At 41.4% G+C, this 16,589-nt stretch overlaps 1 protein-coding gene across 4 annotated transcripts in view; it reads left to right on the plus strand.

Annotated features, from left to right (window-relative positions):
• The window catches only part of LOC115127145 (kelch-like protein 4), a 95,090-nt gene extending 83,093 nt beyond the window's left edge, over positions 1-11,997 (plus strand). For all 4 annotated transcript variants that reach the window (XM_065018302.1, XM_065018303.1, XM_065018301.1 and 1 more), the window contains 5 exons: positions 1,703-1,927; positions 4,305-4,467; positions 6,250-6,462; positions 9,170-9,341; positions 9,443-11,997. In XM_065018302.1, the coding sequence (XP_064874374.1) occupies positions 1,703-1,927; positions 4,305-4,467; positions 6,250-6,462; positions 9,170-9,341; positions 9,443-9,502 (833 nt within the window). In that variant the 3' untranslated portion in view covers positions 9,503-11,997. The remainder of the gene's footprint in view (positions 1-1,702; positions 1,928-4,304; positions 4,468-6,249; positions 6,463-9,169; positions 9,342-9,442) is intronic.
• Positions 11,998-16,589: the final 4,592 nt, after the last annotated feature.

The raw sequence follows: 16,589 nt of genomic DNA on the forward strand, positions 1-16,589 counted from the left end.
CTCAGTACATTCATTATGTCTATTGAACCCTAATGGCTTGCTACTATTAATAAAAGCCCACAGGTTTTGATCAATGAGCCCCATTACCAAGATGGACGCCCGCTAACGTGTGACGCTACCGTCGATCTCGCCTGACCACGGCGACCCTTTTATTGTTACAGACTTCAGGTCTATTTGGCTACTAATGTAAATGCAGCTCAATCCACATGACGGAGGTTAACCCCTTCATTCCACGGACTAAAACTATTTATTTATCTGATACTAAAATGGATCCTATATTAGTTTAGATATGCATTCAATAGAACACATTACAAAGTGTGTTTGAGAAACACAATATACTAAATCGTAGGTGTTTAATCAAACACTATGATAGATATGGAGGGTAATAGGAATCAGAACAGAATATAATTCAATGCTAAACCTCTTTAAACCTGCTTACCCTGAACAATGAATCAAATGGCCACCCAGACTATTTACATTGACCCCCCTTTGCTTTTACACTGCTGCTACTACAGTATCTATTATCTATTCATTTTCACTTTACCCCTACTTACATGCACAAATGACCTCAACTAACCTGCACCCCCTGCACATTGACTTGATACCAGTACCCCCTGTATATAACCTCCTTATTGTTATTTTATTGGGTTACTTTTTATTACGTTTTTTACTTTAGTCTATTTAGTAAATATTTTATTAACTCTATTTCTTGAACTGCGTTGTTGGTTTAGGACTTGTAAGTAAGCATTTCACGGTAAAGTCTACACCTGTTGTATTTGGCATATGTGACAAATATTCTTTTTTGGGGGGGGGGGGGGGGGTGGTCACCTGAAGTCATCAGCATCGTCCTTGTCTGTTCCTATAGGATCTATAGATCTCTTTGTGTGTTCCTATAGGATCTATATATCTCCTTGTGTGTTCCTATAGGATCTATAGATCTCCTTGTGTGTTCCGATAGGATCTATAGATCTCCTTGTGTGTTCCGATAGGATCTATAGATCTCCTTGTGTGTTCCTATAGGATCTATAGATCTCCTTGTGTGTTCCGATAGGATCTATAGATCTCCTTGTGTGTTCCGATAGGATCTATAGATCTCCTTGTGTGTTCCGATAGGATCTATAGATCTCTTTGTGTGTTCCTATAGGATCTATAGATCTCCTTGTGTGTTCCGATAGGATCTATAGATCTCCTTGTGTGTTCCGATAGGATCTATAGATCTCTTTGTGTGTTCCTATAGGATCTATAGATCTCTTTGTGTGTTCCTATAGGATCTATAGATCTCCTTGTGTGTTCCTATAGGATCTATAGATCTCCTTGTGTGTTCTTATAGGATCTATAGATCTCCTTGTGTGTTCCTATAGGATCTATAGATCTCCTTGTGTGTTCCGATAGGATCTATAGATCTCCTTGTGTGTTCCTATAGGATCTATAGATCTCCTTGTGTGTTCCTATAGGATCTATAGATCTCCTTGTGTGTTCTTATAGGATCTATAGATCTCCTTGTGTGTTCCTATAGGATCTATAGATCTCCTTGTGTGTTCCTATAGGATCTATAGATCTCCTTGTGTGTTCCTATAGGATCTATAGATCTCCTTGTGTGTTCCTATAGGATCTATAGATCTCCTTGTGTGTTCCTATAGGATCTATAGATCACCTTGTGTGTTCCTATAGGATCTATAGATCTCTTTGTGTGTTCCTATAGGATCTACGACCATAGAGAAGTATGACCTGCGGACAAACACGTGGATCCAGGTGGGGGTGATGAACGGCCGGAGGCTGCAGTTCGGGGTGGCAGTGATCGATGACAAGCTGTACGTGGTGGGGGGCCGAGACGGGTTGAAGACCTCCAACATGGTGGAGTGTTACAACCCTTTCAACAATGTCTGGTCCACTATGCCTCCCATGTCTACACACAGACACGGACTCGGTGGGTTTACTGTTAAAAAAAATAATAAACAATTACAATTCATACCTATACTATTGTAGCACAAACTCAGTGGGATTACAATTCATACCTGTACTATTGTAGCACAAACTCAGTGGGATTACAATTCATACCTGTACTATTGTAGCACAAACTCAGTGGGATTACAATTCATACCTATCCCATTGTAGCACAAACTCAGTGGGATTACAATTCATACCTGTACTATTGTAGCACAAACTCAGTGGGATTACAATTCATACCTGTACTATTGTAGCACAAACTCAGTGGGATTACAATTCATACCTGTACTATTGTATCACAAACTGTTCCTATGTAAAAACCTTGGCAGGCTACCATACGCCTGCTCTGGCTGTCTCTTTTCCCTGGCCGTTTCTCATACGTTTCACATCAGAGGAATGGTTCGATTCACAGTTGAACTAGATCTATGGGTGTGAACTGAGGCGATGTAGTCAAGTATTCATCTCACTTGTCTGTGGTTGGCTTTTCTGAGATATGGGTGAACACGTTTGCCCCAGAGATTACAGTGAATAGTATTACCTTAGTCTCCGTTGATCGGGGGGCTGTAGCAGATAGCTCTCGTACTTTGCTTGTGGTGAGCACGGTTTACCTGGGAAGATGTGAGGAGCTACATAGCCTCCCTGCTAAGGTCTACGTCCTGTTGTGTGCATTCAGAAAACAAGGAACTACTTATTCATATTTCAAATCAACAATAACAGTTTTTTTGTTGTTTTTTAAATGGCTATTTCAGTTGAACTGTTATTCATACGGAATGTAGAATGTTTACAGGTGAAGTTCCCTTTAGAGTAATGTTGAACTCTAACGTAGTATTAGAAAGGTGTCAGGGTGGCCTAGTGGTTAGAGTGTAGAGGTGGCAGGGTGGCCTAGTGGTTAGAGTGTAGAGGTGGCAGGGTGGCCTAGTGGTTAGAGTGTAGAGGTGGCAGGGTGGCCTAGTGGTTAGAGTGTAGAGGTGGCAGGGTAGCCTAGTGGTTAGAGTGTAGAGGTGGCAGGGTGGCCTAGTGGTTAGAGTGTAGAGGTGGCAGGGTGGCCTAGTGGTTAGAGTGTAGAGGTGGCAGGGTAACCTAGTGGTTAGAGTGTAGAGGTGGCAGGGTAGCCTAGTGGTTAGAGTGTAGAGGTGGCAGGGTGGCCTAGTGGTTAGAGTGTAGAGGTGACAGGGTAGCCTAGTGGTTAGAGTGTAGAGGTGGCAGGGTAGCCTAGTGGTTAGAGTGTAGAGGTGGCAGGGTGGCCTAGTGGTTAGAGTGTAGAGGTGGCAGGGTGGCCTAGTGGTTAGAGTGTAGAGGTGGCAGGGTGGCCTAGTGGTTAGAGTGTAGAGGTGGCAGGGTGGCCTAGTGGTTAGAGTGTAGAGGTGGCAGGGTGGCCTAGTGGTTAGAGTGTAGAGGTGGCAGGGTGGCCTAGTGGTTAGAGTGTAGAGGTGGCAGGGTGGCCTAGTGGTTAGAGTGTAGAGGTGGCAGGGTAGCCTAGTGGTTAGAGTGTAGAGGTGGCAGGGTAGCCTAGTGGTTAGAGTGTAGAGGTGGCAGGGTAGCCTAGTGGTTAGAGTGTAGAGGTGGCAGGGTAGCCTAGTGGTTAGAGTGTAGAGGTGGCAGGGTAGCCTAGTGGTTAGAGTGTAGAGGTGGCAGGGTAGCCTAGTGGTTAGAGTGTAGAGGTGGCAGGGTAGCCTAGTGGTTAGAGCGTTGGACTAGGAACCGGAAGGTTGCAAGTTCAAACCCCCGAGCTGACAATAAGAATTTGTTCTTAACTGACTTGCCTGGTTAAATAAAGCCTGAACATTACCAGCTGTTATATAAATCCATTTATTGTGTTGTACAGTAACATCCTATATTCATTGTTGTTAGAAAACCATTCCCCTCTATGACCCCCGGCAATAACACCGTTGTTTTATATCCTGTTTGGAGAACAGACCTGTGTTCAAGTAGTATTTGACATCTTTCTGCCTGGTGCTGGATGGGCGGTTTTGTATGGACTGTTATGGATGGGCGGTTTTGTATGGACTATTATGGATGGGCTATTATATTGGTTCCATTAAACCAAACAAATGGGAAATTCTATAATTTTGAAATTATTTAAAATATTACTAGAACCCAAGTCTGTTTTAAGAGAATAGAATAGACTACATTTGTTCAGTGTTCAGTTCCACACAATGGTGACTCATCTAACAGCACTTCAACTGTTCTAGAATGAGCATCGTGGTTGAGCATCTTACACACACACACACACACACACACACACACACACACACACACACACACACACACACACACACACACACACACACACACACACACACACACACACAGTGTAGGCTCTGGTTGATGGGTCCCTCCACTTTGTAACTCTCCAGGTATAACAGTGTTGGAGGGCCCCATGTATGCAGTAGGCGGCCATGATGGATGGAGTTACCTGAATACGGTGGAGAGGTGGGACCCCCAGGCTAAACAGTGGAACTACGTGGCCAGCATGTCCACCCCACGCAGCACCATGGGAGTCACTGCACTCAACGGGAAGTAAGTGGCTGTAGTACTAAAACATCATGACAGTATCAGTTGTTACTGAAACACAAGCTTTATTTATGACATAACTCACAAAACGAAAAGGAGAATTTCGTACGTATTTACTGTTACACACTAGAAGCTAATAACCAGCACAACAGGAAAACTAAGTTCTGTTTCTTGTTATGTAAAACATTTTGGTTTAAGGTCTAATCTTCGTATAAAAACAAGAAGTCTTTTCTTTGTGTGTAAGCCTGGGCCTAGACTACCACAGCTCTACGTTACATAATGGCAGACAACAAAGTGCTGCTTTGCAGTGTGTTTTCACTCTATAAAACCTTTTTCGATTTTCTTCCTTTTGCATCTGGGTGAAAAATAGAAAACAAGGAAGGAAGACTTTTCTACAATCCGCCATGTCTCTCCTCTTAAGGAAGGAATGTGTTTCTACAACCCTTCATCCCTCTCTGCTAAGGAATGTGTTTCTACAACCCTTCATCCCTCCCTGCTAAGGAATGTGTTTCTACAACCCTTCATCCCTCTCTGCTAAGGAATGTGTTTCTACAACCCTTCATCCCTCTCTGCTAAGGAAGATGTTTCTACAACCCTTCATCCCTCTCTGCTAAGGAATGTGTTTCTACAACCCTTCATCCCTCTCTGCTAAGGAAGATGTTTCTACAACCCTTCATCCCTCTCTGCTAAGGAAGATGTTTCTACAACCCTTCATCCCTCTCTGCTAAGGAATGTGTTTCTACAACCCTTCATCCCTCTCTGCTAAGGAAGATGTTTCTACAACCCTTCATCCCTCTCTGCTAAGGAAGATGTTTCTACAATCCTTCATCCCTCTCTGCTAAGGAAGATGTTTCTACAACCCTTCATCCCTCTCTGCTAAGGAAGATGTTTCTACAACACTTCATCCCTCTCTGCTAAGGAAGATGTTTCTACAACCCTTCATCCCTCTCTGCTAAGGAAGATGTTTCTACAATCCTTCATCCCTCTCTGCTAAGGAAGATGTTTCTACAATCCTTCATCCCTCTCTGCTAAGGAAGGAAGATGTTTCTACAACCCTTCATCCCTCTCTGCTAAGGAAGATGTTTCTACAATCCTTCATCCCTCTCTGCTAAGGAAGGAAGATGTTTCTACAACCCTTCATCCCTCTCTGCTAAGGAAGATGTTTCTACAACCCTTCATCCCTCTCTGCTAAGGAAGATGTTTCTACAAGCCTTCATCCCTCTCTGCTAAGGAAGGAAGATGTTTCTACAACCCTTATTCCCTCTCTGCTAAGGAAGGAAGATGTTTCTACAATCCTTCATCTCTCTCTGCTAAGGAAGGAAGATGTTTCTACAACCCTTATTCCCTCTCTGCTAAGGAAGGAAGATGTTTCTACAACCCTTATTCCCTCTCTGCTAAGGAAGGAAGATGTTTCTACAACCCTTATTCCCTCTCTGCTAAGGAAGGAAGATGTTTCTACAACCCTTATTCCCTCTCTGCTAAGGAAGGAAGATGTTTCTACAATCCTTCATCTCTCTCTGCTAAGGAAGGAAGATGTTTCTACCATCCTTCATCTCTCTCTGCAAAGGAAGGAAGATGTTTATACAATCCTTCATCTCTCTCTGCTAAGGAAGGAAGATGTTTCTACAATCCTTCATCCCTCTCTGCTAAGGAAACCTGGGATTCTCCCTCCCTTAAAAGACAATACTTTCTAGGAATGACCGACACAACATTTCTTGAAGAGAAATGAGCATCAATTTCTGAGCAGCATCCAAAGTCAGATTTGTAACGCTTTTATTGTCCTTACAGATTGTTTGCAGTTGGCGGTCGGGATGGGAGCTCGTGTCTGCGGTCGATGGAATGCTTTGATCCACACACCAACAAGTGGAGTATGTGTGCCCCCATGGCGAAGCGGAGAGGAGGGGTGGGTGTGGCCACGTACAACAGTTTCCTTTATGCTGTGGGTGGTCATGATGCCCCGGCGTCCAACCACTGCTCCAGGCTTTCAGACTGTGTAGAGAGGTAAACAACCACTGTCTCAGACTAACAGACTGTGTAGAGGTAAACAACCACTGTCCCAGACTCTCAGACTGTGTAGAGGTAAACAACCACTGTCCCAGACTCTCAGACTGTGTAGAGAGGTAAACAACAGACTGTGTAGAGAGGTAAACAACCACTGTCCCAGACTAACAGACTGTGTAGAGAGGTAAACAACCACTGCTCCAGACTAACAGACTGTGTAGAGAGGTAAACAACCACTGTCTCAGACTAACAGACTGTGTAGAGGTAAACAACCACTGTCCCAGACTAACAGACTGTGTAGAGAGGTAAACAACCACTGTCCCAGACTCTCAGACTGTGTAGAGAGGTAAACAACAGACTGTGTAGAGAGGTAAACAACCACTGTCTCAGACTAACAGACTGTGTAGAGGTAAACAACCACTGTCCCAGACTAACAGACTGTGTAGAGAGGTAAACAACCACTGTCCCAGACTAACAGACTGTGTAGAGAGGTAAACAACCACTGCTCCAGACTCTCAGACTGTGTAGAGAGGTAAACAACCACTGTCCCAGACTCTCAGACTGTGTAGAGAGGTAAACAACCACTGCTCCAGACTCTCAGACTGTGTAGAGAGGTAAACAAGAGACTGTGTAGAGAGGTAAACAACCACTGTCCCAGACTCTCAGACTGTGTAGAGAGGTAAACAACCACTGTCCCAGACTCTCAGACTGTGTAGAGAGGTAAACAACCACTGTCCCAGGCTATCAGACTGTGTAGAGAGGTAAACAACCACTGTCCCAGACTAACAGACTGTGTAGAGAGGTAAACAACCACTGTCCCAGACTCTCAGACTGTGTAGAGAGGTAAACAACAGACTGTGTAGAGAGGTAAACAACAGACTGTGTAGAGAGGTAAACAAGAGACTGTGTAGAGAGGTAAACAACCACTGTCCCAGACTCTCAGACTGTGTAGAGAGGTAAACAACCACTGTCCCAGACTCTCAGACTGTGTAGAGAGGTAAACAACCACTGTCCCAGACTCTCAGACTGTGTAGAGAGGTAAACAACCACTGTCCCAGACTCTCAGACTATGTAGAGAGGTAAACAACCACTGTCCCAGACTCTCAGACTGTGTAGAGAGGTAAACAACCACTGTCCCAGACTCTCAGACTGTGTAGAGAGGTAAACAACCACTGTCCCAGACTCTCAGACTGTGTAGAGAGGTAAACAACCACTGTCCCAGACTAACAGACTGTGTAGAGGTAAACAACCACTGTCCCAGACTCTCAGACTGTGTAGAGAGGTAAACAACCACTGTCCCAGACTAACAGACTGTGTAGAGAGGTAAACAAGAGACTGTGTAGAGAGGTCAACAACAGACTGTGTAGAGATCAACAACAGACTGTGTAGAGAGGTCAACAACAGACTGTGTAGAGAGGTCAACAACAGACTGTGTAGAGAGGTCAACAACAGACTGTGTAGAGAGGTCAACAACAGACTGTGTAGAGAGGTCAACAACAGACTGTGTAGAGAGGTCAACAACAGACTGTATAGAGAGGTCAACAACAGACTGTGTAGAGAGGTAAATAGCAGACTGTGTAGAGAGGTCAACAACAGACTGTGTAGAGAGGTCAACAACAGACTGTGTAGAGAGGTAAATAGCAGACTGTATAGAGGTCAACAACAGACTGTGTAGAGAGGTCAACAGCAGACTGTGTAGAGAGGTCAACAGCAGACTGTGTAGAGAGGTCAACAAACATAGTTTTACTCTACAGTATGGCTGCGTTTCGATTCTTGGGACTTGCACACTTCCTGAAAATGCATTCAACAATGGTGGAAACTCCCTCTAGCCAAGGCACTACACCAATCCAATGCTTTGAAATCCACTGCAGAAAGGGAACACTTTGGGGAGGAGGGCAGAATGGAGCCTATGTCAGTACTGTACTAGAGCAACAACAAAGAAAAGTCTACATAGTTTTTTCCAACTGTCTTGTTATAGACTGGTGAATTTTATGACGATGAAGTATAGCTATACATATGGAAACACAGAGACATTTTAGGTTGTGGTGCTTTCTGAGACTTTGGCCGTGTTCGAGAGCATTAAAAATGTGACGTATCATGGGTGATATAAGACTGAGTAGTTCATTTTGATGCAAGGGGGTTTTGGTACTAGTCTGTCTCTACACGCCTTTAACGTCGGCTGCAACGCGCCCATTGGGTTTGTTTGTAATTGCGGCTGACGGTGCAGGCGACTGCCGACAGACTGATCTACAACAACAAAAAAACATTGCGTCATAAATAACTACTCATTAGTATTTGTAGATCAGTCAGTCCGTCAAGTCACAATTTACACACAATGCATCACATTTTTCTATGCTCTCTAACATGGCCATTGTCTCTGTCTGTCTGCATGTACAGGGCAAACCCAAGACACGTCATTCTTTCCATGAGAGTTGGTTTTAGCAGTGTGATTATCTGGCTTCTGCTACCCTCTGCTGGCTGTTCTGTAAAAATCAACCTGTATCTGATACCCAGAATACCATCAAGTCAAAACAATTAAATTGAAGAAGAAGAAGAAGAAAAACAATAATAATGGTTTAATAAATCACAAGATATTGTTGAATTCATCCATATACAAGTTGTACTCTTTGCTCTGTTTCTCTTAAATATCCCAGGGCTCACCTATACTTCTACAGGTATTTCCCATTACCCTTCTATGTCACTGCAGGTATGATCCCAAAACAGACACATGGACCACGGTGTCCTCTCTGAGTGTCCCCAGGGACGCTGTAGGTATCTGTCTGCTAGGAGACAGGCTATATGCTGTCGGAGGATACGATGGAACGTCCTACCTGAACACTGTTGAGTCCTATGATGCACAGAACAATGAATGGACTGAGGTAACTTGAATCAGCCTGGTACAATTCCTTACTGTTAAAAATCTATTTTTTAAGACAGACTGTATGACCTTTAATCACCCTGTACTGTATGTATCCAATAGGAGGTCAATCTCAACATCGGAAGGGCCGGAGCCTGTGTTGTAGTTGTGAGAATACCTTGAGGACTACAACTCCCTACAACGCCCTGGAACGACACACAGGAAACCGGATATGATGTCACCACTGATGTCGCTAAGAATATGTTTTTTTTTCTACTGTAAAGGCAAACCTATATTGCATTCCTCACAAACCATTGCTTCTATCAACAGTGATTTTCATTGTCCAAGGATTTTCTCTTTGATTATGAGAATGTACTTTACCATTTCTACGGATCAACAATCTGCATAGTAGTGGTTCAAAAAGTAGGAAACTCTGATATGGTCTGTCAGAAAATAATGTTTTCTATATGATACAAAGAAAGAAATGACATTTAACCCATAAGAGTGGAAACCCTGTCTAAGCCAGGGGAGGGGGATTTTACGACCCATTTGGCCTGCTGTTAACCAATACAAACGCATTGAATAACAGATTCACCACATGGAACAACAGACAGGATAGTCCCAAAACAACATCTAAAGGAAGTTTGTTTTGAAGTGTCTGTCCTGTATCTGAGAGATATAAGAAAGATCAGGATTTTTTTTTATTTTTTACATTTATTTAACTCCCTCCTTTTGTTGTTGTAGCTATTTGATTTTAAGTGTTGAGACCCCTTGAAGTATCAAAAAATGATAAAAAAAATGGATTAACATTTTTTATTTGGCCTTACTGCTATTAGCCAAAACAAACATTGAAAAACAGATTCACTACATAGAACAAGAGATAGTCCCCCCCCCAAAAAAAAAAAATCTAAAGGAAGTTTGTTCTGAAGTGTCTTTCCTATATCTTAGAGGTATAAGAAAGACCAGGAAACATTTGTTATTTTTTTGAGGGGGGACTTGCATTTAACCCCTTATTTTTGGCACTGAACAGTCTCTATATACACTAGTATACTAGTATATATCTAGTATATATATATATATATAGTATATATCTAGTATACTTCCATACATTTTATTCTACTGATACTGGGGGACTTTCAGACGAGTCTTGCGAGACATTTACCTGGTAATGAGAGTCTCACCTTTACACAGATGGGTCATATTAGTGTGTAGCCCAAACTGTTCGAACGCTACAGACAGCAGTTGGCAGATCGGCTGTACCGAGTTCAGAGAAGTCCTAAGAAACTTGCGCGGGTTTGTAGAGCCAAATGAAGAACACCATCATGTGTGTGAGAGTCTCATCCTTACATAGAGGGGTCATAATAGTTTGGACGTTGCATGAGATTTTGTGAAGAAAAAACGAATTGTTTTTTTGTTTTGTTTTGGGGGTCGGGGTCTCATGGTCTGACAAGCATCAGTCTAGCTCTGTCGAAATAGGAGGATATGGTGGATTGAGATACATGCAATGCAACAAAAACACACAAAAAACAGATATCCCTAGCTTAAACTGAGCGATTTTGATTGGAGGTTTTTGTATTATGCTAATTAGATATTCGACAGGTGCACAGACATGGACCTTAGAGGTTGAATTGATACTTTTACATTTATACAGTAGCATTCTATATTTGTCTCATCACATATGAATATTTTTTTGATTCATATACTAAAATATATATCTCTCTTTTAGCCAACTGGAAATGAATACCTCTCTGTTGTTAACTGGTTCATTTCCTATCTGGGTGAAGGTGCTCTGTACCAATGATTTCTACTCTTGGACAAACAGTTTTTTAAGAAAGACCACTGTGAATAATACTGAAGATGATGAGTTTGTTGAGTACAACACCGGGATGCTTCGTCAGACCAATTTGAGGAAGTTACTCATAATAGATATCGTTTTTTTAGAAAGGAAAGAAATCTAAAGGACATTTTACTAAATGTTTTTTCTCTTCTTTTTTTCTCTTGGAAGCTTTTAGATGAATTACACCAAAGTCATTAGCCCGTCTCACAAAATGTTTTGTACCATGTTTTAAAAATTAAGTTTACACAATCGTGAATTATATAAATATATCATATTGATATTTCGCATTACTGTAAAGATTGTTTACAAGTTTGTCTAAATTGCAGTCATCTTTATAACCTCACATCATTCCTAAACCATTATTGTCATCTCCAGATGTTGGTTTTATTATTTTGGCATTCTAGTTAACATTACATTGTAATTAAACAATATGCCCTTCATGTTTGCTACTGGCTTATAAATATACCGTGGGCTGGTTTCCCAGACACAGATTAAGTCTAGTCTTGTACTAAGATACACTTTCAATGGAGAATCTCCATGAATCATATTTGTTTTTGTTTCAGGACTAGACCTCGGCTTTTATCTGTGTCTGGGAATCCGGCCCTGTATGACATTGAGAACATTACTGAAGCTTTGAGTTACTATGTTATCACCATGTGTACAGACTCGTTCACAACAAGGCCTGTTGAGTTCATCTGTAACAACAGGACTTCATTCTGTTGACACTGAGGATCATTCAGGAATATTACAAATATATTGACATGCTCTGAGGCCAAATGTAGATTTTTATCCTGATTTTTTACACTGCGTACAGATCTAGAAATAAAACGACTTCATTGTCCTCTTTTGTGTCTGTATGTTGCCCTGGATAAGAGTTTCTGCTATTTTTTAGCCCCGTTCATACCTGGTGTTTACAAGACTCCTTTCTCATGATTTTTTTGTCAATATTCTGATTGTGACCACATTTTTAGACAGGTGTAAACGATTAACAGACACATCTTCCTGACCACATGTGAAGACGGATCTAAGACGGTGAAACCATTTAAATCAGAATTATCAAAATCATTGACAGGTGACACCATTGACATTTATGGCTTCAATGTCTAAAAAAAAAAGAATAAATAAGTATTATTTAGAAAAATGTATCTGTTAAATAATTAGCAAACAAGGAAATCTGGTCACAAAGCGGATACTGAATGGACAAGAGACACCTTTTAATACCATGTCTAGAGGTGACAATCCTTGACCAAATAGTGATTGGATCATATTGATCAGATCAGGCAAACCCACATGATAGCGCAAGATGTAAACTACGCTTATGGGACAAGGTAGGAACCATGTTTCCCAGGGAAGGTATCAAACGTCGTATCTGTGTCATTATGGCGTCTGTGACAGCAGTTTAAAGTAGTACATTTTGTTCCTCTTTTGTGTTTGGAAAAAAAGTGTAAGTGTAAATTGGGCCCAAGCACCTCCCTTCAGGTGATTGTCTTTCAGTTGTACGTCAGATACTTTTGACAAGGAAACCAATTTAAAGGGCAAATTATTTTTTCTGGGGGAAATGTAGGACCTTAATTTGATCACCCTGGTGCAGGAGAATGTTCCTTCTACGCAGGAAATGTAAGACCTTAATTTGATCACCCTGGTGCAGGAGAATGTTCCTTCTACGCAGGAAATGTAGGACCTTAATTTGATCACCCTGGTGCAGGAGAATGTGTATTTGATGCTTAAAAAAAAGCTTTAAAAAAAGATTTTGAAGTTTGTAATTTCCACTTTGAAAACTCATTATTATTAAGTTCATTTGTCACGTGCGCCCTAACCAACAGTGCAATTTGTAAGTAAAACATAGATATTAGGTGTACAATAGATAAGTAAGGAAATAAAAAAACAACAGTAAAAAGACAGTGGAAATAACAGTAGCAAGGCTATATACAGTAGGGAGGCTATATACAGTAGGGAGGCTATATACAGTAGGGAGGCTATATACAGTAGAGAGGCTATATACAGTAGAGGCTATATACAGTAGAGGCTATATACAGTAGGGAGGCTATATACAGTAGGGAGGCTATATACAGTAGGAGGCTATATACAGTAGGAGGCTATATACAGTAGGGAGGCTATATACAGTAGGGAGGCTATATACAGTAGGGAGGCTATATACATACAGTAGAGAGGCTATATACAGTAGGGAGGCTATATACAGTAGGAGGCTATATACAGTAGGGAGGCTATATACAGTAGGGAGGCTATATACAGTAGAGAGGCTATATACAGTAGGGAGGCTATATACAGTAGAGGCTATATACAGTAGGAGGCTATATACAGTAGGGAGGCTATATACAGTAGAGAGGCTATATACAGTAGAGGAGGCTATATACAGTAGGAGGCTATATACAGTAGGGAGGCTATATACAGTAGGGAGGCTATATACAGTAGGGAGGCTATATACAGTAGGAGGCTATATACAGTAGGAGGCTATATACAGTAGGGAGGCTATATACAGTAGAGAGGCTATATACAGTAGAGAGGCTATATACAGTAGAGAGGCTATATACAGTAGAGAGGCTATATACAGTAGAGAGGCTATATACAGTAGAGAGGCTATATACAGTAGAGGCTATATACAGTAGAGAGGCTATATACAGTAGAGAGGCTATATACAGTAGGAGGCTATATACAGTAGGGAGGCTATATACAGTAGGGAGGCTATATACAGTAGGAGGCTATATACAGTAGGAGGCTATATACAGTAGGAGGCTATATACAGTAGGGAGGCTATATACAGTAGGGAGGCTATATACAGTAGAGAGGCTATATACAGTAGGGAGGCTATACAGTAGAGGCTATATACAGTAGAGAGGCTATATACAGTAGAGGAGGCTATATACAGTAGAGGCTATATACAGTAGAGAGGCTATATACAGTAGAGAGGCTATATACAGTAGGGAGGCTATATACAGTAGAGAGGCTATATACAGTAGAGAGGCTATATACAGTAGGGAGGCTATATACAGTAGAGGCTATATACAGTAGAGAGGCTATATACAGTAGGGAGGCTATATACAGTAGAGGCTATATACAGTAGAGAGGCTATATACAGTAGAGAGGCTATATACAGTAGAGAGGCTATATACAGTAGGGAGGCTATATACAGTAGAGGCTATATACAGTAGGGAGGCTATATACAGTAGGGAGGCTATATACAGTAGGAGGCTATATACAGTAGAGGCTATATACAGTAGGGAGGCTATATACAGTAGAGAGGCTATATACAGTGGAGGCTATATACAGTAGAGAGGCTATATACAGTAGAGAGGCTATATACAGTAGAGAGGCTATATACAGTAGATAGGCTATATACAGTGGAGGCTATATACAGTAGAGAGGCTATATACAGTAGAGAGGCTATATACAGTAGATAGGCTATATACAGTAGAGGCTATATACAGTAGAGAGGCTATATACAGTAGAGAGGCTATATACAGTAGAGAGGCTATATACAGTAGAGAGGCTATATACAGTAGAGAGGCTATATACAGTAGAGAGGCTATATACAGTAGATAGGCTATATACAGTAGAGAGGCTATATACAGTAGATAGGCTATATACAGTAGGGAGGCTATATACAGTAGAGGCTATATACAGTAGGGAGGCTATATACAGTAGGGAGGCTATATACAGTAGAGGCTATATACAGTAGAGGCTATATACAGTAGGGAGGCTATATACAGTAGAGAGGCTATATACAGTGGAGGCTATATACAGTAGGAGGCTATATACAGTAGAGGCTATATACAGTAGAGAGGCTATATACAGTAGAGGCTATATACAGTAGAGAGGCTATATACAGTAGAGGCTATATACAGTAGAGGCTATATACAGTAGAGGCTATATACAGTAGAGGCTATTTACAGTAGAGGCTATACAGTTATCCAGAGCCAGTAGGGAGGCTATATACAGTAGGGAGGCTATATACAGTAGGGAGGCTATATACAGTAGAGGCTATATACAGTAGGAGGCTATATACAGTAGGAGGCTATATACAGTAGAGGCTATATACAGTAGGAGGCTATATACAGTAGAGGCTATATACAGTAGAGGCTATATACAGTAGGAGGCTATATACAGTAGGAGGCTATATACAGTAGAGGCTATATACAGTAGAGGCTATATACAGTAGGGAGGCTATATACAGTAGGGAGGCTATATACAGTAGAGGCTATATACAGTAGAGAGGCTATATACAGTAGAGGCTATATACAGTAGGGAGGCTATATACAGTAGGAGGCTATATACAGTAGAGAGGCTATATACAGTAGAGAGGCTATATACAGTAGGGAGGCTATATACAGTAGAGGCTATATACAGTAGGAGGCTATATACAGTAGGAGGCTATATACAGTAGAGGCTATATACAGTAGAGAGGCTATATACAGTAGAGAGGCTATATACAGTAGAGAGGCTATATACAGTACAGGCTATATACAGTATAGAGGCTATATACAGTAGAGAGGCTATATACAGTAGGGAGGCTATATACAGTAGGGAGGCTATATACAGTAGGGAGGCTATATACAGTAGAGGCTATATACAGTAGAGAGGCTATATACAGTAGAGGCTATATACAGTAGAGGAGGCTATATACAGTAGAGAGGCTATATACAGTAGAGAGGCTATATACAGTAGAGGCTATATACAGTAGAGGCTATATACAGTAGAGGCTATATACAGTAGGGAGGCTATATACAGTAGAGAGGCTATATACAGTAGAGGCTATATACAGTAGAGAGGCTATATACAGTAGAGAGGCTATATACAGTAGGGAGGCTATATACAGTAGAGAGGCTATATACAGTAGGAGGCTATATACAGTAGAGAGGCTATATACAGTAGAGAGGTTATATACAGTAGAGAGGCTATATACAGTAGGGAGGCTATATACAGTAGAGAGGCTATATACAGTAGAGAGGCTATATACAGTAGAGAGGCTATATACAGTAGAGGCTATATACAGTATACAGTAGAGGCTATATACAGTAGAGGCTATATACAGTAGGGAGGCTATATACAGTAGGAGGCTATATACAGTAGAGGCTATATACAGTAGAGAGGCTATATACAGTAGGGAGGCTATATACAGTAGAGAGGCTATATACAGTAGGAGGCTATATACAGTAGGAGGCTATATACAGTAGAGGCTATATACAGTAGAGGCTATATACAGTAGGAGGCTATATACAGTAGAGGCTATATACAGTAGGGAGGCTATATACAGTAGAGAGGCTATATACAGTAGGGAGGCTATATACAGTAGAGAGGCTTATACAGTAGAGGCTATTTACAGTAGAGAGGCTATATACAGTAGGGAGGCTATAGTAGCCAGTAGGGAGGCTATATACAGTAGAGGCTATATACAGTAGAGGCTATATACAGTAG

The sequence above is a fragment of the Oncorhynchus nerka genome, linkage group LG5, assembly GCF_034236695.1.
Source record: "Oncorhynchus nerka isolate Pitt River linkage group LG5, Oner_Uvic_2.0, whole genome shotgun sequence".
Taxonomy (NCBI): Eukaryota; Metazoa; Chordata; class Actinopteri; order Salmoniformes; family Salmonidae; genus Oncorhynchus; species Oncorhynchus nerka.